The sequence below is a fragment of the Ostrea edulis genome, chromosome 5 (assembly GCF_947568905.1).
Source record: "Ostrea edulis chromosome 5, xbOstEdul1.1, whole genome shotgun sequence".
Lineage (NCBI taxonomy): Eukaryota > Metazoa > Mollusca > Bivalvia > Ostreida > Ostreidae > Ostrea > Ostrea edulis.
Genome location: NC_079168.1, coordinates 28,283,560 through 28,310,215, shown reverse-complemented (window position 1 = coordinate 28,310,215; position 26,656 = coordinate 28,283,560). Strand labels below are relative to the sequence as shown.

Here is a 26,656-nt window from a genome sequence, read left to right as displayed (position 1 = left end):
AGGAAAGTTCCTGCAACAGGCTACAAAGTTTCGATCTTCTTGTAATTTATTAATTCTGTACTTGCTACGACATATTATTGACGTGTATTGTTATATGTATGCTGAAATGCATTGATTTTATATCCTCAAAATTGTATTTGTATGTCTACTCACCCTCTACTATCTTAATTGTATATATTTGTAAATATTTTGTTTTTATAACCGATGAGCTGTATAGCTTAAGGAAATAAAGAATCTGAATCTGAAAAAAGTCGATTTTGAATGAATTTGAGAAAAAATTCTCGAGAGGGACGTTAAACAATATATAACAAAACCTTGTATTTCCTACAAATATACTTCTACTATTGCATCGAAACTTTTTAATTACAAACTTTACAGTGCCTAGATGTAGACCATCTAATACTTGTTCTTGTTTTTCTTCTTTCAACTATAGTCCAGCTGGACATGTCATTACTGGTTAAGTTGATGTAGTTGAAAATGAGGATCTAAAATAACTTATTTAAAAGGTCCTATATCCAGAGACCTCGTTCTTATAATTGGCAACAGAAGTTATCCTGTCGAAGATTATGCTAGACGATAGGCTAGATATGAAAAGAGAACTTAATACCTTGTCAAAATGGACAAGAAGCCCGCAGGCCTTATCGGTTACCTGAGTACTAGTGAAAAGGTATCACGACTCCCAAGGGCTATGAAATCTAGAAAAAAAATCCTGTTCTGAATATCTAAGCTAAATTCTAATGTTCAGCAACAGTATAAAACAAGGTGTGTTCTTAAAACTTCAATGCCCTCATAAGTGTATACACTGATGAAAGGCTTTAAATAATAGGTGTATTAAATTAAAACAGCAAAATATATGACTAATTTGGACTCATCCTAGAGTCAAAACCCTGGGTTGTGAAAGTCAACAATTTTTGTACATCTTTTTCTGCTATTCCTAAGTCTGCATTTAGATTTTATACAGTATCAGTAAACTTGCACATAAATACTATATATTAAGTTTGGTCCCATCCTGGGGTCAGAACCCCTTTCCCGGGGATCATCAAATTTACAAATTTTGGTAAAGGACTACCTGCTCTTTCTAAATATCCAATTAGTTTCAATTTAGTATCAATAATAAGTGTTTTACACATAAACACTATATACTAAGTTTGGTCCCGCCCTGGGGTCAGAACTCCGACCCCGGGGATCATGAAATTTACAATTGTGGTAGAGGTTTTCCTGCTCTACATTACTATGCATTTAGTTTTTCTTAAACAATTGTAGAGAATAGGATTTTTGAAAATTTGTCAATTTTGGGCAGTTTTTGTCCCGTCCCTAGGGCACCAGGGGTGCAGGAATCCTGAAATTTACAATTTATGTCCCCCTTGTTCCAAAGATGCTTCATATGCCAGAAGTGGTGTAAATCAAATGTAGATTCTAACAAATTATAATGTACTAAAGTCAATTTGAAATCACAAAACTATTCTCAAATCAACAGTATCCAGGACCTCTCGTTACAACCATATCACTCCAATACGAAGAGAACTACACTGGTTGCCTGTGCAGTATAGGGCACAATATAAGATAATTATACTTACAAAACCTTACATGATGAGTGCCCAATTTATACCAAACGATTACTAGAGGTATACATGTATATGCCTACCCGAAATCTTAGGTCTATAAAACAATCGGTCACTCTAGTTGTTCCAAAAAGTCGAACCGTTACGTACGGTGATCGGTGTTTCAGAACAATAGCTCCAAAACTGTGGAATGCCCTTCCAGAACATGTAAGGGACTGTAGAACACTATGTACGTTCAAAAAGTCACTGAAAACACAGTTTTTCCATCAAGTTTTCCAGGACTAGTTTCTATCATTTAAGTCATTCGTGTTTGCTGTTTCAGTGCATTAAGATTATCTTGTCTGTTTTGACTGTGTGTTTTAGTTTTCGAGTACCATTTTGTTATGTTTTATTTTAAAAATTCTACTATGCTGTAATGTATTATAATCGAGACATTATATGCTGTGTGTGTGTATTTCATTATTATTATTATTTTAATACGCCTTGAAACTGATGTTTATTCTTATCTAGCATATTTATGGTATCTTGTGTTTTCATGTTTTATATGTACAATCAGGATAGGGACAGCTACGGACTGTTTACATGTGATAACGCCTTTTATGTCATTGCTTTTTAATGTTTTGTTTATTTTCTATGTATTATGTGTATAACATTCTGTAGTAAGGTATATATGCATTGTAAAGCACCTTTGAGCGTACATTGTGTATGAAAAGGGTGCTAAATAAATATGGTATTATTATTATTATCAAAACGTATGACTTTCAATACTATACGTCATCTTTTCTCGCGATAAATTAAACACTGTACGTTTTGACATCATAGACAGTTTCTTCTTCAACAAAAAAACGGAAAACGCAAATATTCCTATCTAATGGTCAGTCATCCAAATAATTACTTTGTTAAACGCTACTCTGATTCTACCCACAAGTGCTCTGAAGTTGAAATAAAAAATATGTTGGAATTCATAGTTGCCAATATCTTCGTGGTCTTTGGAATTCATAGTTGCCAATATCTTCGTGGTCTTTGGAATTCATAGTTGCCAATATCTTCGTGGTCTTTGGTGATCAGGTTTTCCAACCTTCTGTGTACGAATTGGGCTCTTTATTAGCTGGCCTGTTTTTATATTTTTATGAGACAGATCTTATTGAAATGCTTTTGTATGAGAAGAAAAAACTCTTGTTGTGGTCTTCAACTCGACATTTAAATATATCGACGTTTTTTTTTTCGGTTAACAATAATCATATTCATTCGCATGTCAAATCGATATATCCCAGTGAATTCGAAATAAAAGACACCACAGTCTTCCACATCTGTTTCGTACTTAGGGATATATATTTAATTGAACATAGCTGTTGACGGCAAACTAACAACTCAACTTTATGACAAAGGGAATGACTTCAGCTTCTCCATCGTCAACTTCCCATATCTATTTAGCAATATTCCATTATCAACTGCATATAGTGTTAATGTCTCTCAACTGATCGATACGCAAAAGCTTGATCTGCGTATTACAAGTTTTTTAAACGAGTCAGGCTACTGATCAACAATTTGTTATTACAGGAGTTTCAATGGTCTCGATTAAAGTCAGCATTTCACAAATTCTATGGTCTTTATAACGATCTAGTTTGCCAGTACAACCTGTCATGGGATCAAATGATGTCTGACGTGTTTCATGCCAATTGTTAAGCCGTTCTTTAGATACTGATTTTGATTGCAGATTACACCGTTTACCTGATCGATTTTGATTGCAGATTACACCGTTTACCTGATCGAGATATAGGGCTCACGGCGGGTTTTACACCGTTCGTTATCTTCACCTTTTCATTATCAGACAGTGAGAAACCAGAATGTGCTAAGATATAAAATACTGAAACGCTGATAAAAGTTAGTTCGTTACTGTAAAAACTTCACTTAGAATCTGTAGATATGCATTATCGAACAATAAAGTCATCATTATGAAATTTTCTGGCTTAAAATCCTGTTAAAAATAAAGTGATAAAACGTACCTTGTAAAATCGGTAAAATTTTATTTAAGAAATCAAATTATAGTGGACGGAAAAAAACAGCAAACCAAGAGGTGTGATAGACCGGGAAATCATTTCTTTTGGTTTATGCAACACATGTTACATATGACGTCATCTAATGTTCGTGCTCATCATGATCATGTTTAACAAACTGAATACCAACAACAGCTGCAAAACCAATGACTGTAAACAAGACCTTCCAATGGCTCCTTTCTTTGGTTGTGTATATTTCATCACAAAGAATTTCAAAGAAAGTCACATACAGAAAACAGCCAACGGAAAGGCTCTGTAGGATTCCGGAAGCAATATCCTGCCCATGCGCATCCTCACCAGCTTCCGTCACAATATATCCAATCACGACTCCGATCGGTGCGACAATTGACAACACAAACAAAGACAAAATTACATATTTGAACTTTCTTAGATTTTCTTCCAACTGAAACCCCACACTGAAGGCCACTGCGACCTTGTGAAGAGAGAGCACCCCCAACAGAAGCCAAGCATCTTCTTCCTCTTTTTGTAGACCAACGGCCAAGCCCTCAAATATCATGTGAAATGAAAGGGCCAAAAGCAGAAGAAACGAACGAAAAGCCAAAAATTTGAAATTGGGTTCTTCCCCTTTCACGTTGTCTCCAGATTTTTCAGCATTACTCTCAATATCGGTTTCTCCCCCTTTCTCTGTATTTTCAATATTTGGGTCCTTTGTGGCCTCCTTTTGTGGTTCTATTTTACTTCCATGGCCTGTATCATGCATATGAAGTGAATTTTTAAAACCATAGTATATCACAAAATGCTCCAGGGTGAGTGTCAACAAAACACCACATCCGGTAATGGCTTCAGTGACGGGATACTCGTACGAGATAGAATCCGTCAACAGCTCTCTAGCCTCGGGCAGCAAATGCAAAATAGCTGTTCCCAGAAAGATTCCACCAGTCAGGCAGTTCAGAATCCCAATCCATTTCTTCACGCTCTCTCTTGACAATTTCTTTTCGAACACTCTTAACAATGCAAACGGCACGAGACCAATCAGGAAGGTGATGAAAAACAAAACGAAGATCCCCGTTATTCTCGCTGCAGAAGCCATCTTTATCGTTGATTTACTGCACCAAGAAGAACAACTATCAAAGGAAAGATAATTTACTATCACAAATGTTTTAATTCAAAATACATGTATGTAATATTAGTTTTCAGAAGAAGCACACAAAATTATATGAACTTTTTCAAAAATAGTTTAACTTGAAATGGAGGTCAAGGAGAATGTCCTACATGTACGTGATCAATAACACAAAGCAGATAGAAGCACAGCATGTGGTAGTGGCGTTTGTGATGGTTAAGATAGTAATTATATCGATTCTTTTAAGAATTCATTATGTGCTTGGAAGTTTTCTTCTGGTATTGAACAGTTTATATGTGTATTTTCTCTCATTAAGCACATGGGTACAAGGTTAAAATTTGTCACATAAAAACTAAGAGAACCACATATTTTATCACACATTATTCCCGGGCAGGCTAGGGAGTGGATATTATAAATGCGTCTATTTTAGGACTATACAGGAGTAGTTGTAATTAGAGGAATTCTATGAAAAATCTCCTGCTGTGGCCTTGACATTTAGATATATCAACGACGTTCTATCTAATAACAATAATCAATTTCATTCATATGTCGATTCGATATATCCAAATGACCTCAAAATGAATGACACTATATAGAGTCCTCCACATCTGCTTCATACTTGGATATTTTATTGAAAATAGATATTAACGGCAAACTAACAACTCAACTTTATGGCAAACAGAAAGTTTCAGCTTCCCCATTGTCAACTTCCCATAATTGTGTAGCAATAATCCATTATCACCTGTATATGGTGTTTATATATCTCCAGGTGTGTAGCAATAATCCATTATCACCTGTATATGGTGTTTATATATCTCCAGGTGTGTAGCAATAATCCATTATCACCTGTATATGGTGTTTATATGGAAGGTGAAGATAACGAACAGTGATCAATCTCATAACTGCTGTAAGCAATACAAAATAGATAGTTGGGTAAACACGTACACCCCTGGACACACCAATTGATTCGATATGCAAAAGCTTGTTATGTGTATGATTAGTTTTTAAATCAAGGCAGGCTACTGACAAACAGGTTGATGTTACAGGGGTTTCAACAGTCTCATTTAAGTCAGCATTTCCCAAATTAAATGGTCGTTATAATGATCTAGTTTGCCAGTACAACCTATAATAAGGTCAACTGCTATCTGACGTGTTTCATATCGATTGTTAGGTCGTTCTTGGCACACTGACGGATGTGGCCCCTCGACGGGGATGCTTACTACTCCTAGACACCTGATCCCACCTCTGGTATATCAAGGCAGGGCTCGAAATTAACATATGCCCGTCAGTCTGTGACTGGTTAAAAGTATGGTGGACTGACTGATATTTGTTTTAGTCAGTCTGATGGGACTGGTTAATTTTCTAAAGCATCATTTTGGAAAATATACTTTGAAATTTTATACACACATTTGGCATGCTTCGATCTGTAGATATCAGACGAATCTGATTTGTAAATATAAATCCCACATTTAAGTGAACATTACAATATTGTCTGACTGAGGTATATTGAGTTTAATTTCATTTTAATAACATTAACGAAATATGTTTAATATTTCCGGAAAACTCTGTTGGACTGGTAAAATTTTCTGCGGACTGGTTGAAATTATACCCCATCAGTCCGACTGGACTGGTGACATAAAAAGTTAGCTTCAAGCCCTGCAAGGGGTCCGTGTTTGCCCAACTCTCTATTTTGTATTGCTTATGGGAGTTATGAGGTTGATCACTGTTCGTTATCTACACCTATACCTGTATACATTTATTTTGGACAAACAATCACAGCCAGCGTAGCGCCACAATTTAAGTTTCAAAGTGACGTGTAGGTTTCATGAAAGGTGACCTCTTCAATATATTAATATTGTATACATTATTCTATGAATTCAGTACACCTGGTGGTGACATAGGCCTGCACGATGAATCTTTCATTAATGGTCAGTCTCTATGGGGATTTACATATTTCTTACAAATAATTTTTGAAATATAATATATTCTATAGTCTGTACATAATCTGTCAAGAAGTTTTACATATTCAAATTCAAATTATTGCTGAAGAAGCTCACTACCTCCATGATAAGTATGTGCAATGTATATGAAATATTATTTCTATGTCATTCTTTTAAATATTCATTCCATAAAATAGAAGTCAATCAAAAATTTTAACTTTGTACAATGGCGATATACAATTTTAAAACTGATCGCGTATCTATACTATTCAAAGTTCCGTCTAAGTACCTCCGTCATTTAAAAGTCTATACATTTAGAATCGTGGACTTTGCATTGGTTTAGTAGCTTATGCGTTAGTACATAACTGAAACATTAAAAATCTTTGGAAATAAAATTGCTAACATGCTTAAGGTGGCTAATTACACTAAACCTTTATTCGATGGCTTGTTTAAGAAACTCGTATGAAGCATGGAAAAAGTAATACCCGGTACAAGCTCTTAATCATTATATACTATTTTTGTGAATTTTCCCCGAATGATAAATAATGTGTTTTGTTTGAAAATAAAAGATTCTACAGCCTAAATATCGCTGTGATTTGGTGCATAATATGAATATCTAATAAAGCATGCTCACAGATTCAAATAAACGTTCTATTTATCTTTTTTAAAGAAAAAATCACGAAAATTGAAAACGTTTTGTCGATATTTTTTAAATCTACGGATAACATCTTCAAAAACACATGTCCATTAGAAAAGGGATATATTAGACAAATAATATATTTTAAAAATAAACTGAAATGAAAAGACCAAAATTAAGATGCATCGCCATAGTTTAGATTTGAATCAAACGAGAGAGAAAAGTATCGATCACGAACAAAATTGATTGGAATTACTCAAATAATTATATTGTTGCTGATTGTATGCACTTTTCATCAAGGAATTAGTTTCCTTTATAGAGTAGTTTAATTTGTAAACCATTTTACATCAAGGGAATGCAGTTTTCTTATTACAGTGTTCTCTATGACTAATTTTTTTTTTTATAATTCTGATCGGGCTTGGTTCAAAATTGAAAAATCGCAATATTTCTGAATTTCCATGACCATAGCTGTTCAATTTCTTTTTAAATATCTGTTTTGTAATTGATATATCACAGATTTAATCCGTAGATTTAAAAAAAAATATTGATATCTAATGTTTTCAATTTTAATTCATAATCTTTTATTTATAAAATTAACATGTTTATCTGAGTCGTTTAGATATGTTTTATGTATGTATTATTATCAAACATCAAATCACAACAAATGTTGGACGTTATAATCTCTTATTTGCAAACAAAACACCGGAAAAAATCACAAAATATTCACATAAAACGATTGAGAGCAGGTATCACTCTTTCGATAGTGAAATCATATACTTCATAAGGTGTTTTAGCGAGCCATTAAATGGAGAGAAAAAATAGTGTAATTAGCTACCTTAAATCAACCTGACATCTTTATTGAAGCAATGAATGGGTATGATAATTTAGTATCAATTCATAATATAAATGTAAATACCTATTTTACCTTTAAAGAAAACTGCTTACGGGGAAGATCCTGTTCGTATCACACATGCAGTCCGTGTGCATAGCTCAGAGGACCTGGCGATTATGGTATCGTGTGCAAGCTGTTGCTTATTAAAACGTCCTTCTCAAAGACGCTTTAGGTTAAATAAAGGGTAGACAATGACATATCGCCGTCCCGGCCAGATGAGCCGATTAACTTAAAATGCCGGGTGTATAGCTCATCACGTTCTGGCTGTGTGACAGGGAGTGTTCACTAATCACAAGCCCTGTAATTGTGTATCTTTAATTTCTATATTTGTTCTTCAAGCACTGTTGCGCACGTGTCTCTGGTTAAATGAATACAAATGAACCAGGCTTTGAACAACGATAGACATGCATGTACATCGTTCTTTTTTTCATGTATCACAAATACAGATTTTCTTATCAACAGAAGGTTTGTGATCAGTACAATAATTTTTTACACCCGGCCCAAAGGACCTATATGTCACTGATTAATATTTTTATAATGTTTAAACAAACACATAAATGAAGATGGAATGACGTTAGAATGCCTATTTTGTGAAGTTCTGACGGATTTTAAAAGCATCAAGTATGAAAATAGCGGCTAGCCTAGGAAATATACATAAAATATGCGAAAAGAGTGCATTATCTAAAGACAAATTTTTAAATCCTGTTTTGCTGAAGAGGTCTTTTCTCTTATTTGGTACATATGTACCATGCCAGATAAAACTGTTGTGAGTAGTCAGTTTGTTGTATATTGTTTAACGTCCCACTCGAGAGGTTTTCATTCATTATGGAGACGTCACCAGGGCTAAAAAAAAAATTGGCCTATGGTCAACACCAATGACTTTTGAGCAAGGAGAGATCTTTATCTCTCAATGTCATTCTTTTAAATATTCATTCTAAAGAATAGAAGTCCTTCAAAAACTCTGTACAAAGGTGGTATACATTTATACTGTATTCATTGTTTGCGTATATCTACTATTCAAAGTCCCACCTTAGTATCTCCGCCACAGGCACCTGAAGTATGGATCTTACCCCCCCCCCCCTTTTTGATAATTTTTTTGGTGGCAATAATTTCTCTGAAATGTGTGTGAATTCTTGGTCTACCTCATCCCTCTTTATCTTTATAAGTATATAACGAAAGTGCTTAAATTAACCTGACAGGCTTGCTTCAGTTATTGAAGAAATGGATAACATCAATTCAATAATTAAAAAAACCCATCTAGATTCGAACATAAAATCTACAGACGATTACAAATTAAACAATGATCTACTGGAGTTTTAAAAGAAAGGAAATGTTTTGCTGATACCGGTATTCTTTTTTCCATATATGGTTCGAAAGGAAATTTACCAATTTTATTTATCCTTAATTTCAGCCACCTAAGGCTCGATTAAATTCGGTCACTTAAGGCTCCTTGATTTCATCATGTAAGGTTCCTAAAATTTAGTCACCTACGGCTCCTTAACTTCATCACCTAAGGCTCCTTAATTTCATCACCTAAGACTCCTTAATTTCATGACCCAAGGCTCCTTATTTTCAGTCACCTAAGGTTCCTTAACTTCATCACCTACGGTTCCTTAAATTCGGTCACTTTAGGCTCCTTGATTTCATCACGTAAGGCTCCTTTATTTCATCACCTAAGGCTTTAACTTCATCACCTAAGGCTAGTGACGTCTGTACATGAATAGAAAGTTCTCGAATAAGATGTAAAACAACATACGCCATGTCTAGATGGAATTATAGTTTTACGCTGGAGCGACCATTTTCTCAAGAACCATTGAACTAGAAAAATCCAAACTTGCATGAAATTTTAATTTCTTTTATGATCTAGTTCGTAGAAACCATTGTAAGAATCTCTCTGTGTCGTGTAGTAACATGGTCCTTCTCATCTTTATCCCCGGGGCAAGCTGGGAATCAAAATAAAGGGTGGGTTATCTATATACGAACACGTGTTTATAGAAATAAAATACAAGCATCCTGTGATAGTGTACAGTCATTTTAAAAAAAAAAATCACAACCAGCGTGGTGCCACAGTAGTGGTTTCATACATAAGTCAGATTAAAGCATGTGTAAAGTTTCATACTGGTACAATAAGTCAGATTAAAGCATGTGTAAAGTTTCATACTGGTACAATAAGTCAGATTAAAGCATGTGTAAAGTTTCATGCTGGGAAAATACAACTCTTCATATGAATGATATGGCCCATATGTAGTTTTGATCCGGTCCTAGGGCTAATCACGGACCATTTATTTCATACATAATTCTGATCCGGTCCTAGTACTAATGACGGACCATTTATTTCATGCATGATTCTGATCCAGTCCTAATACTAATCACGGACCTTTTATTTCATATATAATTATGATCCGGTCATAAAACTAATTACGGACCATTTATTTTATACATAATTCTGATCCAGTCTTAGGACTAATCACGGACTATTTATTTCATATATAATTCTGATCCGGTCCTAGGACTAATCACAGATCTTTTTTTCATATATAATTCTGATCCGGTATAAAAATCATAAACCATTTATTTCATATATAATTCTGATCCGGTCTTGGAACTAATCACTGAAGGTCAGTTTGATAAACAAAGTTGTTAGATGAACGATTATAGACCATGATGTTGCTTGAAGAATATATAAAAACAATTGTTCCGTATTTAAAAAGACAAAGTAACAATTATGGATGAAAAAATGAAGATAACAAATGATAATCAATTTCATCTAATTTTTATAAAGAATACAGAATCACGAGTGGCGCATCTGGTGCCTAGGAGGAGTAAGCATCCCCTGTTGACCGGTCACACACTTAACCTAATCATCCATAGTTAAAATCAGTAAGTAAAGAACTGGTGTCTAGGAGGAGTAAGCATCTCCTGTTGACCGGTCACACACTTAACCTAATCATCCACAGTTAAAATCAGTAAGTAAAGAACTGGTGTCTAGGAGGAGTAAGCATCCCCTGTTGACCGGTCACACACTTAACCTAATCATCCACAGTTAAAATCAGTAAGTAAAGAACGGCCTAACAATGGACACGAAGCACGTCAGACAGCATTCGCCCTTATGACAGGTTGTATTTGTAAATTAGATCTGCATCACGAACCTAGAGTTTGCGAAATGCTGATTTTAAACGTGACTGTTGCATGCAATTTACAAAAATGTTCATGTTTGAAAGATATGTTTTATATATAGAAAATGAAACAATGTAAAATAAAATTTTGCTTTATTTCAGGAAACCCTTCGATTTCATGGACATGGTTTGACCAAACGCGAACCTTAACTACACGAGGATGCCTTCATATGATGAATATTGTGTCATTGCACCTCTTGAGAAAATTTTCTTTAGACAACTTGAAACCTCTATCAATTTTCTAATGACCACAAAGGTCGTGATGCAAACATTTGAATCTTTATTACTTAGGAAATGGACAAATACACTGTTAAGTACTACAGGTAATCACTGTCTTAATCAGGGAGAGGGGGGGGGGGGGGTCATGCGTCGAACTAATTTGAATCTTAAATTCAATCTTTACCATTCACTGTATTTCTTTGAATGATTGTATTGCTTACAAGCAAGTTTTTAAAAGACCAACTTTAATAGGCGTGAAGTAATTTTCGACTTCGAAACGATTATACCCATGCTTCCGTTCTTTTCATATCCATAATGCATGTGGAATTAAGTTGTTTATTGCCAAGAATAGATTTGCGATTCCTAGACATAAACATGGTGTAGATCCTGTGCACTCTGGTGCTCTAGAAAGTGTACTTTAGGAAACATGAAGAGAGAAAAAAAGTCTTGGTTATGAAGTTCGTCTAGACCTAGATGTTCAATGCACTTTTAATGCAACTAAAAGTACATATAAGACCCTTTGATAGGATGTCACTCCAAATGGATTACCCCTTCGTGCAGTGCAGTCTGTCCTGTGAATTAATCCGATACTGGTGTAATCACTGCCAACCTGATGTATACCAATCTCTACCCAGAGTTACCGTTCCCGCTACGTTCCACTAATACCTCTGTCAACGTCTAAAAATCATATCAAAACGTTCTAAAACTAACTTAGCATATCAAACTGTAATGATCATATCTAAGCAAATCAAACACTTGTCTGAATTTTATAAATGCAGAAGCTGGTAAATATGAGACACTTGAGCGAATTAAAAGGTTTTATATAAATATTTATTCATTCAATAATACTAGAATAATCATGGAATTCGTTGTTTTTGTGAACTTAATGTAAGATTTTAAGCTTAACACTAAAACTTGTAAAATCATACTTTATAATGTAATAGGTAGAAATTATAAGTTTTGCCAAGAATCTTGACATTCAGACGTTGACAGAGGTGTTGTAGCGCAGCGTAATACGCCCTCTGGTGAGAGATTGGATGTATACATGTAGGTCAACAGATCATAAATTATCATCCTTATATTATCGTATTGTTGATTATCATCGTGATGTTGATAATTATAATCTTTAAATCATCATTATCATTGTTATGTTGATTACTACCCATACTAGATATTTTATTGAAAGTAGATCTTCTTCACAAGTCAAGGGTTATTGATTCGTTACATCGCACTAACTCTTCACAAGTCAAGGGTTATTGATTTGTTACATCACACTAACCTCTTCACAAGTCAAGGGTTATTGATTCGTTACACCGCACTAACCTCTTCACAAGTCAAGGGTTATTGATTCGTTACATCGCACTAACCTCTTCACAAGTCAAGGGTTATTGATTCATTACCTCGCACTAACATCTTCACAAGTCGAGGGTTATTGATTCGTTACATCGCACTAACATCTTCACAAGTCAAGGGTTACTGATTCGTTACCTCGCACTAACCTCTTCACAAGTCAAGGATTATTGATTCGTTACATCGCACTAACCTCTTCACAAGGCAAGGGTTATTGATTCGTTGTTAGTGCGATGTAACGAATCAATAACCCTCGACTTCTGAAGATGCGGCAAAGTAACAACTCAACTTGATGACAAACGGGATGATTTCAGCTTCTTCACTGTCAACTTCCCATGTTTATATCTCTCAACTGATTCGATAAGCAAGAGCTTGTTCTGCGTATGGTCAGTTTTTAAATCAAGGCAAGCTACTGACAAACAAGTTGATGGTGCAGGGGTTTCAACAGTCTCGTTTTAAGTCAGCATTTCGCAAATTTTATAGTCGTTATAACGATCTAGTTTGCCAATACAGCCTATCATTGAGTCAAATGCTGTCTGACGTATTTTATACTGATTGTTATGCCATTCTTGGAACATTTATTTTGACTACGGATTACTCCGTTTACCTGATAAAGACATAAGGGGATGCTTATTCTTCCTGGTCACCTGATCCCCTCTGGTGTGTCCAGAGGTCCATGTTTGCCCAACTCTCTATTTTGTATTGCTTATAGGAGTTATGAGATTGATCACTGTTCGTTGTATTCACTTTTTTCATCAAAGAGATACTTCTTTTAACATTATAAAGGATATTTCTCTATGGATGAACACCATCATTCTAAGTGAATTTAATGTCTCTATCTGTAAAAGAAATATATATCTCATAATCAAAGAGACATTTCTTTCAGGTAAAATGGTGATGTGAAGCTCACAAGAAAAATCTTTGTATATATACAATTCCTTCGTACTTAGTCTGTTATTGCAGAATGATAGTATACTAAACATTATTTCCTGTTAAAGTTTTCCGCATCACCATACAACCTGTCATTGGGTCAAATGCTGTCTGACATAATTCATACCAATTGTTAAGCCGTCCTTTACACACTGATTTTGACTACAGACTACTTCATTTACATGATCAAGATATAGGGCTCACAGTGGGTGTGACCGGCTGACAGAGGATGCTTACTTCTCCTAGACACCTAACCCTGCCGCTGGTATATCCAGGGGTCCGTGTTTGCCCAACTCTTCATTTTGTATTCTTTATAGGAGTCATGAGATTGATCGCAGTTAGTTATCTTCACCTTTTCATGTTTAAACATTCTATCACATGAAATAGATGAACATTCTTAGGCTACAATTTCCTCACTCTCCTTGAATGTTTCGTCAAAGATTTATTACCAACAAATTTGGGTCAACATGAATTGTGTTGCCTGAATTCAGCAAAAGGAAAAAAACAAAGACAAAGTTTGAATAATGTTTATGACATTAAATCAAGAAAATAAGGTGTACATTATCAATAACAAAGTATTTATGTGAATCACAAACACGCATACAGTATTTCACCCTTCATGTAAAACAATGGAAAAAAATGGATGTTCCGTTTTCTACACATTCTACCTATCTTTTATACAAGTGCAATGCTCGATGAAAATCTGTGAAAACATTATGCATAAAAATGTGTGAGATACACACCCTTGTCTGTGACAGTGAATAAACATTAAAATATAAAAAGTTTGGTTAACAAGCATCGTGGTGTAGTGTAGATTACAATATTATTACAAAAAGACTATCATCCATAATTCCCTCAGTGTTAATACTGAAGATCCCTTATTTTACGCGAGTTCTTATTATCACAAAATGACTCATGGACGTCAAATCGCAAGAACATAAATTCGCGAGTGCTCTTTTGATCAAGAGTTTTTGCATGTAATTTGGCAATATAAAATTAAAAGCGAGTAATTTTATTTCGCAAGTGATGTTTCTCACAAATTTACGCAATAATAAATTCCTCTCTTATATTTAGAAATTTACAGTACTCAACAACTTCACAGGGAATCAGTTATGTCTTATAAGTACATGTATATAAATGCATCACAAGTACAGATAATGAAGTCAAACTTCAAGTAAGCACATTAAACATGTAAATAATAAAAACCATCAAAAGAAACGTCTCATTATAAACTGAAAAGATACTAATTAAATGCCCACATTTCTTACTGCACTATAACATTCCAAAGTACCCGACATTTGAAATTCTACAAAATTTGTGTCATGATAACCATTCTTTTTCACTTAAAACATCATCAATTTCTAATCTGGCGTCTTTCATTGACGAGGGACCACACAGTGAAAAATCTCCAACAATGTGAAATTCATAAATCACACTCTGGTTGATAGATCTCACTAAAACTACACAGTAAAATGTATTTAACAGCTGTAAGAAATGGTCTGACTAACTACACAGTAAAATGTGTTTCACAGCTGTAAGAAATGGTCTGACTAACTACACAGTAAAATGTGTTTAACAGCTGTAAGAAATGGTACGACTAAGAACAGAAAAAAATTTACAATAAGATTTTGTATACAAGATTTGCACATGTCTGAGATTGAATGTTCATTTGGACACTGTCTGACATTTACAATTCTTTAAAACCTGAGAGTGGTGTTGTACATGTGCCTAGGAAAAGATAAGCTTAATTTTTCTGTTTAAACATAAATATATATACTGCACACTGGCAGATTCTGTACTACATTTAGAATTCTCATATCTGGCAAACGATCATCAGACGTATTTAAATCCAGTAATATAAACCAGACATATAACGTCAATGTAACAAAATCCCAAAGGGAAAATTAAATTGCATTAGGGCAAAACCATTACAGGGTGAAAAATTCCCAACATACTTTAAACCAACACTTTTTTTGTGATGATTTCATTTCGTGATTTACCAGTGATAAAACTGGTTTTCATGACTAAGATAATCTTAAACAAATGCAAAAGACTTAAAGAACTGTTTCATGGTGAGGAATATTCATGGCGACCAGGTTCTCATGAACCTCATGAAAATTTCTCTAACGCAAAATAAAAGTTGATTCAAATACGTTACCTGTTGAACATTTCATATCATAAAACAGGCATGTCCAACTCCTCATCGATTAAAACACACTGCATTCTCTTTCTGGGACTAGATATATTGCACTGTTTAATATTCTAAATGTTACAGAAATTTCAAAATAATAAATATCTTTGATAATTCGAAAGTCTTTTAAAAACATTATTAGGAACACATTGTTGGAATTCTTTCTAACATGGATTTAGCCACATGTAACTGGATAGTCTTCTATGATATGTAGATAAAATACACAGAATATATACATGTCTTATGACTATCAAACTCATAACAGAATTCAGGGATAAATATACATGTATAACCAAACAAAAAAATTTGATATACCAAGCCACCATTAACATCTTTCAATCACAACATAATTATTAATTCATTCTTATCGTTCATAGAGTAAAAATAGAAAATGTGGAACTATTGAGAGAAAAATACGCGAAAACATCAACTGGGCATTAAATCTTTTTGAAACTTTTCTAAAGCCCACTGCATTGACCAGATAGCCAATGGTCTCATGTATCCCAGGGAACGGTAGATGTTGTCGGTCATGTAGGCCTCTGGGGTCTGGAAGGCAAGGCCATACCACTCCCAACAAACATGATAAGCCCCCCAGGCTGTTTGGAAAGCCTCTTTTAGAAGTCCCTGTAACAGAGAGACAAAAGTACAAAACACATATAATACAGACACACCCACAAAATACATATAATTCAGACACACCCACAAAATACATATAATACAGACACACCCACAAAATACATATAATACAGACAATCCCCCCAAAAATTCATATAATACAGACACACCCACAAATTACATATAATACAGACACACCCACAAAATACATATAATACAGACACACCCACAAAACACATATAATACAGATACACCCACAAAATACATATAATACAGACAATCCCCCAAAAAATTCATATAATACAGACACACCCACAAATTACATATAATACAGACACACCCACAAAATACATGTAATACAGACACACCCACAAAACACATATAATACAAACACACCCACAAAATACATGTAATACAGACACACCCACAAAACACATATAATACAGACACACCCACAAAATACATATAATACAGACACACCCACAAAATACATGTAATACAGACACACCCACAAAACACATATAATACAGACACACCCACAAAATACATGTAATACAGACACACCCACAAAATACATGTAATACAGACACACCCACAAAATACATACATGTATAATATAGACATACTCAGTCTAAATACACTGCATTAAAGGCAGAACTGTTATTGTAAATACAGTGTCCTAAATCCAAAGCCAAACAAACTGTCACTGTTAAATTTTAAAATGTACTACCAAAAATATTCATGTACACTTGGCTATACAAGATAAAGAAAAGAAATATTTGTGACATATGCATAACGCTTAGCCACAAACTGAAATGAAGGTGAATTATTTTTGGGATTTGACCACACTTGATCTGTGCAGTAGAAAGCCCTATAATTGTTTACCTTTTGACCTGAAAATCAATCGTGGTCATCGGTCTACCTTTACCAAATACTTTAACAAAATCTCAAAGCAAGCAGTAAACCAGAAAATCTTCACTAAGAAAACAGACCTTGAAAAGAGAGGCAAACAACGGTGGGGAAAAAGTTAACAATCCTCATACTAAGCTGCAATGAAATCTCGGGTCTATTCGTTTCCCATCTCCACAACTAGTGCAGGATATTGCAAGTATGTCTCCTGCCTCTACTTGTTATTTGAGAAGTAGACGAAAGAGATCTATGGGAGCTTGTCAAACTGGAAACGAGCAAATCTGGATAGCTCTCCACTCAAACCAACGAATACAGCCCTATACTTTGGCTACAGCAGTGTACGTGTAGTAAGTAACAAAACTTACCTCCTGAATCATGTTGGCAGCCAGCCCGTAAGTGACCCCTACCCAGAATTCCTCAGACTGACAGCTGCTAATGTCCTTGCTCCCGTCTGGTCGGGTTCCATTTATAGCCCCCATGTTCCCATCTTCAAACATCAGCACATTGTTCTTGAAGATTCTTTGTAAAGAAGAACGCACTCTGTCAGGGGGAAATACCTAAAAAAAAAAATTTAAAAAAGATTTATACAAAATACTGTATAAGTGGAAATATTAGCGAAACACAAATTCAGCAATTTTCCTGTAAAAATGGGTATATACATGTATATTTAGCGAGAGCTAGTTCTAGCAACTTTATAATTCCAAGAAAGATAACCATTACCTATGATATGGAATAAATTATTAATGACATTCAATTTTAGTGATCACAACACCTCGTTAATAATGCAAAATTTAATCCTCACTAAAAATTCTGCTTATACGGTATATGCTCCCATCTAAAGACATCAATTTTGTACATGAAGATTCTTTTGTAGAGATGCATATCAACACAATGTTGTGCTGTGATGGTATAGGCCCTGCTTTTTGGAGAACAAATACCCAAAGAATGACTATTTCTAAGTCTGCAGAACAAATACCCAGAGAATGACTATTTCTAAGTCTGCAGAACAAATACCCAGAGAATGACTATTTCTAAGTCTGCAGAACAAATACCCAGAGAATGACTATTTCTAAATCTGCAGTGATTTTTCAACATTTTTTACAAGGGTCCTGTGGCTTTCAAATTGGGAAAAATTGTCGACATTTCAGTCAAATTGGGAAAAATCAATTTTCTCGTAAAGAAGTTTTAAAATCATATCAAACATTATATTATCTTTATTTTACACATCTAATTTTTCTTTAACCTTTTAAATTTTTCAAATATTCTAGATCCAAATCATAATTTCCATAACTCTTTGTTAAGTGGTATGTATATAATTAACACCGAATGTTTATATTTTTCAAATACATTTTCCTTTTATAATTTTATTATTGGGGAAAATGCAAGCTAAATTGGGGAAAAATTGACAATTTTTAGGAGGGGAAAGGGCCGAAATTCGGACCCAAAATGGGCCTTAAAAAATCTATCGTCTGGAGAACAAATACCCAGAGAATGACTATATTTCTAAGTGGAAAGTCTGACATCAACACCAGTTTATTTCCTTACTTCATCATCCTGTAGTCCAGAAGCTTTCAGGAACCAATGACCGGCCAACTGGTCAGCCATGACACTGTCGTGATGTCCACCAGTACTGCAGTCATAGTTGTAGTAGGAACCTGCATATAACGAGAGACTTTTATCATCAAGAACAGTAAAACATGCTTGTAATACTGCAGTCATAGTTGTAGTAAGAACCTGCATAGAGAGACTTTTATCAAGTACAGTAAAACATAGTTGCAAAAAATTGAGTCTTTTAACTTGGACGCTCATTTAAAAATGCTGCAAGTCATTTGTCGCAAGTCTGACTGAATATATACCTACAGGTAACATGCAAGTTCCATCAGTACAGAAAATGAAGTTACTAGAAATTGAACCTGCTTCCAAAATTTAACTTGGTCACTCATTTAAAAAATGGAGGTAAATTGCAGAATCTGAAGGGATGAATGAATGTATTCATACCCTGTCTGTATCATGCATACAAGGTTTACAAGGGGTGATACCTGTTCACGTGTATTAATGAGATTTGGTGCCTCTTTCGGAAGTAACACTTTCTGGAGAAGTGACCTGGTTCAGAGTTTTGGGGAACATTTAACCTGAAGCAACTACAGATTCTTCAGTGATAATATTCACAATAATGGTACATGTAAAAATACACTTTCAATCTGTTGACGTACCATTCCACAGTTTCGTTTGATAGGACACTTTCCCTTTGTCCAGGATCTCTTTATAATGGAGAATATCATCATCTTTCTTCAGAATAGTGGCCATTTCTATCATCATTCGTAAGGCAGCCAGCCACATTCCTCCACAATAAGCACTGTCAAAGATATTCCTTGTCTTTTAAATTTCACTGATCTATCACTAATATAGCAACATAAAATTTTACATCATAGAGGTCATTTTATTCTGCAAGAAGGGGCATACTTGCAATATTTTTTGTATGAAATCTAAAATTTTGTTTGATAAAAAAAATTTCTTAAGGAGGTATACTACATCATCATAATGGCCGACTTCCTTTAAAATAATTACTGTGACTAAAGCCACCCGATTGTCACAAATCTTACCCTTAGGATTTCAGAATAAAATGGAATATTTTTTTCAATTTCACAAACATTTTTCTATGTACCATTTTTTCGTTATTAAGTTGAAGCTGATACAGGTGGACATATTATTGAGAGGTAGTGTGTTTTTCACTGTACAATGGGGAAAAGGCCAATCCGAAAACATGAGTTATCCTTCCTTGATCCGGAGCGTAGTGCGCTTGCGTAACAGTAGTTTAAGACTTACGGGTAGTATATTCAAGAAGCGTCATTATCAACAGTGCAGAAGGCCACAAAAATATTGCTGTATAATTTTACAGCAATCACGCCAACAAATATGTTAACGTTAATAAAAAATCACAATGTATAGGTTTCCTTCATGCACGTGAAAATAATCAACTTTGCATGTTAAAATAATAGAAAATTAACGTTGTAAATAGAGGACACCCCCCCCCCCCCCCCCCCCCCCCCCAATAGAATGTTCTATCGTTGAAGTGATTTAATTTCCTACAGAGGGCCTGTCCCGAGACACAGATTATTCTAATTACACCCCCCCCCTTTCAGGATTTCACATGTTTTATGACTGAAATTAGTACATATCATCTATTGCATAAATTTCCTCAGGATCTTTACTTTGAACCTTAACTTAGAACCCCGAGTTTAAACACAGTCAGATTTATAATAAAATATCAGAGGTTGCTTGTTCAATATCAATGTAGTACATTCAGCGATAAAAGTTCTGACACGATTTACGTCTTGGTATGTCGGACTGACACCTCTGATTCTGGAAATGTCCACCTCCTTCAATTGGCGAGTAAAATTTAACCCAGCCTGTACATGTAAATGAGAGGCCAATGACAGATTTCCAGCTGACTACTCACAAATACAGTTTCAAATATAAGTATAACCATAAAGGAATAAAGGAATTTATTGTCACAAACCATCTTTAAACTGACATTTACACGTGCAATGTTTGGAAAATAAAATAACTATAAAAGAATCCTTTGAATTTATAGTAATACATTAAATAAGTCGGCAAGAGTATGTACCTGTAAATACAGCCATTTTGGGTAAAATATTTGGAGTTTTACTCACATTATTTTGTAAATTTGTGGCGAAAGAGGGGGGGGGGGTGATCCCTCTAAATCTGTCATTGCAATTTCTTGTTATGACACGATACGTGCCTACATAATCAAACACATCTCAAGGGGGCTAAAACAAATAAAAGAGGAAAAGAGGGAAGATACAGAGATGTCAAAAACATTCTATTGGGGTTCAAACTCACCTATCCCCAAAGAGTACATCTGAGAGTGACACGTACATGTAACCCCCCCCCCCCCAACCCCCCCCCCCCCCCGATAAATAATTTATATAAATCGAGCAATGTTTAACAAATGAAAATTTATTTTGAATTAATTACCTATTTTACTGCATTTTAAATATATCAGTTGAAATAAACAATCCCAGCTGCATGCTGCACATGTACAAATAATTTGCACACAGAGTGGACACGTCCAGTTACTCTGGAGAGAATTACTCAAACATTGCAATCTGGTTTATTTTTGAAAGAGTTGGTTGGTAGTGATGGAATAATTTTAGCCCTGATAAAACAGTGAGAGCGTTGATTTCCTACTTTATATAATTTTGGGAGTTTCTTGGGGAGGGAAGGGGGGGTGGGTACCATGATATGCAAGATCCATACACGTGTCGATCCTCGTAAAAACCCGAGCTTTTAAGCTGATGAGTTGCCATCATCTTTTGAGAATCAGTAGTTCTGTTCTGATTTCGTACAAAACAATTATACCAGTCGTTATTGGAGACATTTGTAAATAAGTGAATAATAGAAAATCTGTTTTGTAATTCGGTTTTTAAAATTCTTTCTCCCTCATCCCCCCACCCCCACCCCCACTTTCTTACCCTCTCGTATAAATGATTTCAATTGTTTTCGATTTTGAACAGTATCCACACTCAACATAACACTTCAAATATTGCGCCGTCTGATTGTGTTACTACCCGGAAGTTGCCTTATTCACACTAAATGTTAGAATACAAAGAGAGATAACTCCCGTTTTCGGACAGGCCTATACTCATGGCCTGTACTGTAGTGTATGCTCTATATATTTTCTGAAGCAACATTATGCTTCAACTTAGTCGATTGAACAAATAAGAAAATCTGTGACCTTTTCGTGACTATTGAATATGTCATGTTAAAACTGAGAATCAGATACACATGATCCAGCTTATTAAATAATGAGCTACATTTTGTCCATGACTTCTCAAAATCGGGTCTTCTATGGCCATTATTCTTTATTATACTAATATAAAATCATCAGAAATCAAAAAATATATATACAAGTACAACAAAATTATCTAGTGTAAAATGATTTTCTGACAAATATAGAAATCATAAGCATTTATGGATTTAATGATATTAGTACCCCTCCTGGAGATACCAATAGAGGTCCTGGAATTAACATTGATTTATAATTACTTACAAACTTTCTATCAGACTAGTATTTTTGATGATTCGCTCATCAGTATTTGACGGCAAATTTTGATGAATCGTTCATCCGTTTGTAAAGGTCAACTTTGATGATTAGCAAAATTACTACAAGTCAATTAAGACCACAGCTTATCAGTCAGCAGTTTGATACAAACAATGTTAAGTCAAAACTGCTGAGCATTTGAAATTACATGGACAGGACAGACAAGTATTTGGGGGATTTTATCAGATGGTTGCCTTCACAGGACAAATTGTGTCTTGCCGCGATGTATGACAGGTTTGCAGAGTCGGACGATTTTCACACTAAGAGTGTTCTAAGAAACATGTGAGTCACCTTTATGTAGTTTACTTTAAAACATTGACTGAACCCAGACTGACAGAGATATCGGCCAGAAAAAAACATCTTTGATGTTCTGTCGCTAACACTAAATTTATGTCAAGATTAGCTTGTATCAAACTTCAGCTAGAAAAGCAGTTGACATTCAGCAGTTAAGAGTTTCTCCAACATACCTGGCTCCGGACATCGTCCAAGCATCAAAGGTCTGATCAGCAAAGCCACCATTGTCAATAATCCCGTCGTCGTCCACATCCCACTTCTTGGCTGTCTCCATGACATACTGCCACAAAGAAAAAACCCACACAAATATGAATGTCTGTAAGTATACCTATATGCATGTATAAAGGAAAAATAACTGGCTGAAAAATCAAGAGTCATTTTCATGGGGTCGGGGTAATAAACAGTCCTTTTGTAATTGAAAATACACAAATGTTACTGGAAATTAATATTTCAATTAAAAAGTACACTACAAACATTCGAATCAACGGCCACACATACCTTCGCTACTGGGTACATGTGTTTGAGATACGCTTCATCCTTTGTGGCAGAATAATCTCGAAATGTCTGGAGAACAAACTTCATATTCAGGTCCTTCCAGTTACAGGTGGGATGAATGACGTAACAGTTGACCCTCTTCCAGGGTTCATCCTCTGGAATGAATCGGAGCTCAGTAGTAAGTTATGCAACACTCTAGCAACACAATTGCTCTCCAAGCGAGATTTGATATGTAAAATTCTCAGTCACTATGTAGCCACTGCATATTGCATTTTTAAAACCAAGTTAAGTAATATACATGTAGAAATTGCAACAGACAAATTTAAGAAAGACATGAATAAAAGTCATCCATAGATTGATTGATTGTTTTATGTCCCATCAAGAGTTCTTCACTCATATTGAGACGTCATCAGCTCTAGGTAAAGTACCACAAATTGAGACCTATGCTTAGCGCTCAGGGCCGTAGCAGGGAAGGTTCTTTTATGAGCCAATGTCTGCTGTGACAGGGGACCTGTTTTACAGGTCATATCCGAAAGACCCGTTATTCTCACTTCTAAATGCAGAACATTTGGCGAAGGAGCAATCACTACCTAGTTAATGTTTTGGGTTTGACACGGCCATGGCAGGAGCGGGGCTAGAGCTCACAACCCGGTTACAAAGCGAACACTCTAGCACTGAGCTACCACGACCGGTTCCATCCATAGAAAAGCCAAAACACACAAAAATACAGTGTTGTCACTAACTTCTCACAAAACTTCAAATGAAGCATTCGAAGTCAAAAATGACACGTCTACTAATGAACAAGTCTAGGAACACAAGCTCACCAGGATCGCCCACATCATGAGGCACAGCATGCAGCCTTTTACGGATTCCGTTTTCTCCACTTGTCAAAAACTTGATTCTGGTGGTATCTTCAGACTCCACTGCTGTTGCTAAAAATAGCCAAGGTCAAATGAATCTTTATAACACTAACTGAGCTGACTATTGTCCAATGTTTAAATACAACAGGTACCATTAGTTTTTCTTTGACCTACTTCAGAGAGTATTCTAATACGACAGGTACCATTAGTTTTTCTTGACTTACTACAAAGAGTATTCTATGGAGAGGGGTTATATTCATCACCAGTGAAATATGACAACTAACAATTGCCTATTTCCATGTACTAACAATTCTAACACCTTTCATAATGATTTCTGAATATGTATGATACTGTCTAAGACAATGTAGAAGGAAGACAGTGGACAGGCAGCACAGTTAGTGGACATGTAAGGCAGTTACTGGACATGTAAGACAGTTACTGGACATGTAAGACAGTTACTGGACATGTAAGACAGTTACTGAACATGTAAGGCAGTTACTGGACATGTAAGACAGTTACTGAACATGTAAGGCAGTTAGTGGACATGTAAGGCAGTTACTGGACATGTAAGACAGTTACTGGACATGTAAGACAGTTAGTGGACATGTAAGACAGTTAGTGGACATGTAAGGCAGTTACTGGACATGTAAGGCAGTTACTGGACATGTAAGGCAGTTACTGGACATGTAAGGCAGTTAGTGGACATGTAAGACAGTTAGTGGACATGTAAGGCAGTTAGGCAGTTACTGGACATGTAAGGCAGTTACCCATGTCGTACTGTAGTGAGAGCTGCAGTTTGGGCCACAGCATGATGAGGGAGAACGAGGCGTAATGGTGGACATCATACGTATTGTACATTCTGTACTCGTGGCCTACAAAACACAAATTAGTTTACAGAACTTAGTGAAATACAAAACAATGTTTAGTACAAATTAGTTTACAGAACTTAATGAAATACAAAACAATATTTAGTACAAATTAGTTTACAGAACTTAATGAAATACAAAACAATATTTAGTACAAATTAGTTTACAGAACTTAATGAAATCCAAAACAGTGTTTAGTACAAATTAGTTTACAGAACTTAATGCAATGCAAGAAAAAGATCTTAAAGAAAAGAAAGTTATTAAAGGCCTTTTAATCATGTTACTGCACCTAAATTTTCGTCAAAGTTTTCAAAAATATCTTTTAATTATGCACTGCCTTGCTCAGTAATTCATACAATATGACATCTTTCATCAAGAATGAAGAAATGTTAAGGACAGGCCCCTTAAATCCATAAGAAAGCAAACCTCAACAATTTTAACAGAAATATTAATCCATAAATGTCAAATATAAGTATAAATATAAGTACATGTGTTTGGACAATTAATGTTTTAGAATTCACAATTAGTCAAATATTAGTCTACATCTTTTGAAACTTTTGCATGAAAGCCATTAATCTTCTAATTTTTGCTCTGTAAAACATGATCAGTTTTAATCCGAGATTCCTCTGACTCTTACCCCCGCTTTTATATTTGACATGTGCGGGGGAGAGTCAGAGCGGACTCCATATTGAAAAGTGGGAATTTAGCGACACCAGCTGGTGTCGCTGCTTTACCTACCGCTTACAACTTTATTTCGCGGACCCATCTTCCAAGACGCGAGGATTCAGTTATCGGAAGATTATTCTACAAATACATCATGATTAATACGATGCTATCGCCGTTTAAACGATGGAATTTTGTGTTTACATGTGCTGACGTCATGCGCAAAGAAATCAAATGGCGAGGCGGCGACCTAATTCAAGTGATGCTCCATTTGTCGGTGTTAGGGCCGTTTAAACGGCGATAGCATCGTATTAATCATGATCTATTTATAGATTTATCTTCCGTTAACTGAATTCTCACGTCTTGGAAGATAGATCCGCGAAATAAAGTTGTAAGAGGTAGGTAAAGCAGCGACACCAGCTGGTGTCGCTGAATTCCCACTTTTCAATATGGAGTCCGCTCTGACTCTCCCCCGCACATGTCAAATATAAAAGCGGGGGTAAGAGTCAGAGGATTCTCAGATTAGATCAGTTTGTGACTCACCTTCAAGATAACCAAATCTGCTGAACTCCTGGATGATGGGGTGATCCTCTGGGTCTGTGACCCTGACAAGTTTCCCGTCCTGCCCCTGCACTGGGTCAATCCACACAGTACCTCCATCACTAACGTAGTACAGTTCGTTAAACAAAGCCGACTTGTACCAGGACGGCAGGTTCCTACAGTGTAAACAGTCAACATGAACTGCAATTAAATGTCTATATCAAATTTAACTCATCTACCAGAAATTATCATAC

General features: G+C 35.4%; 2 protein-coding genes across 3 annotated transcripts in view; both read right to left on the bottom strand.

Moving 5' to 3' along the window:
* Positions 1-3,569: 3,569 nt before the first annotated feature.
* On the bottom strand, positions 3,570-8,405 carry LOC125651683 (zinc transporter ZIP1-like). 2 transcript variants are annotated; one of them, XM_048880384.2, is made up of 2 exons: positions 8,203-8,405; positions 3,570-4,704 (listed from the first exon to the last, which is right to left on the bottom strand). In XM_048880384.2, exon 2 carries the CDS (start codon positions 4,668-4,670, stop codon positions 3,702-3,704), a length of 969 nt encoding a protein of 322 aa, XP_048736341.1. In that variant the 5' UTR covers positions 4,671-4,704; positions 8,203-8,405; the 3' UTR covers positions 3,570-3,701. The 2 variants fall into 2 exon arrangements, with proteins under 2 accessions (XP_048736341.1, XP_048736342.1); XM_048880385.2 differs by having other exon boundaries at positions 8,194-8,368.
* A 5,952-nt stretch (positions 8,406-14,357) lies between these two features.
* LOC125651233 (uncharacterized) overlaps positions 14,358-26,656 on the bottom strand; it is a 58,886-nt gene continuing 46,587 nt past the window's right edge. Inside the window, exons 26-34 of the mRNA XM_048879813.2 lie at positions 26,406-26,578; positions 25,101-25,205; positions 24,298-24,405; positions 23,477-23,628; positions 23,152-23,258; positions 19,773-19,915; positions 19,105-19,214; positions 17,925-18,116; positions 14,358-16,659 (exon numbers count right to left, since the gene is read on the bottom strand). Of these exons, the coding sequence (XP_048735770.2) occupies positions 16,462-16,659; positions 17,925-18,116; positions 19,105-19,214; positions 19,773-19,915; positions 23,152-23,258; positions 23,477-23,628; positions 24,298-24,405; positions 25,101-25,205; positions 26,406-26,578 (1,288 nt within the window). The 3' untranslated portion in view covers positions 14,358-16,461. The remainder of the gene's footprint in view (positions 16,660-17,924; positions 18,117-19,104; positions 19,215-19,772; positions 19,916-23,151; positions 23,259-23,476; positions 23,629-24,297; positions 24,406-25,100; positions 25,206-26,405; positions 26,579-26,656) is intronic.

Bases quoted from the DNA above. Each gene is read 5' to 3' on its own strand.
- LOC125651683 (XM_048880384.2), bottom strand. From the start codon at position 4,670: ATGGCTTCTGCAGCGAGAATAACGGGGATCTTCGTTTTGTTTTTCATC.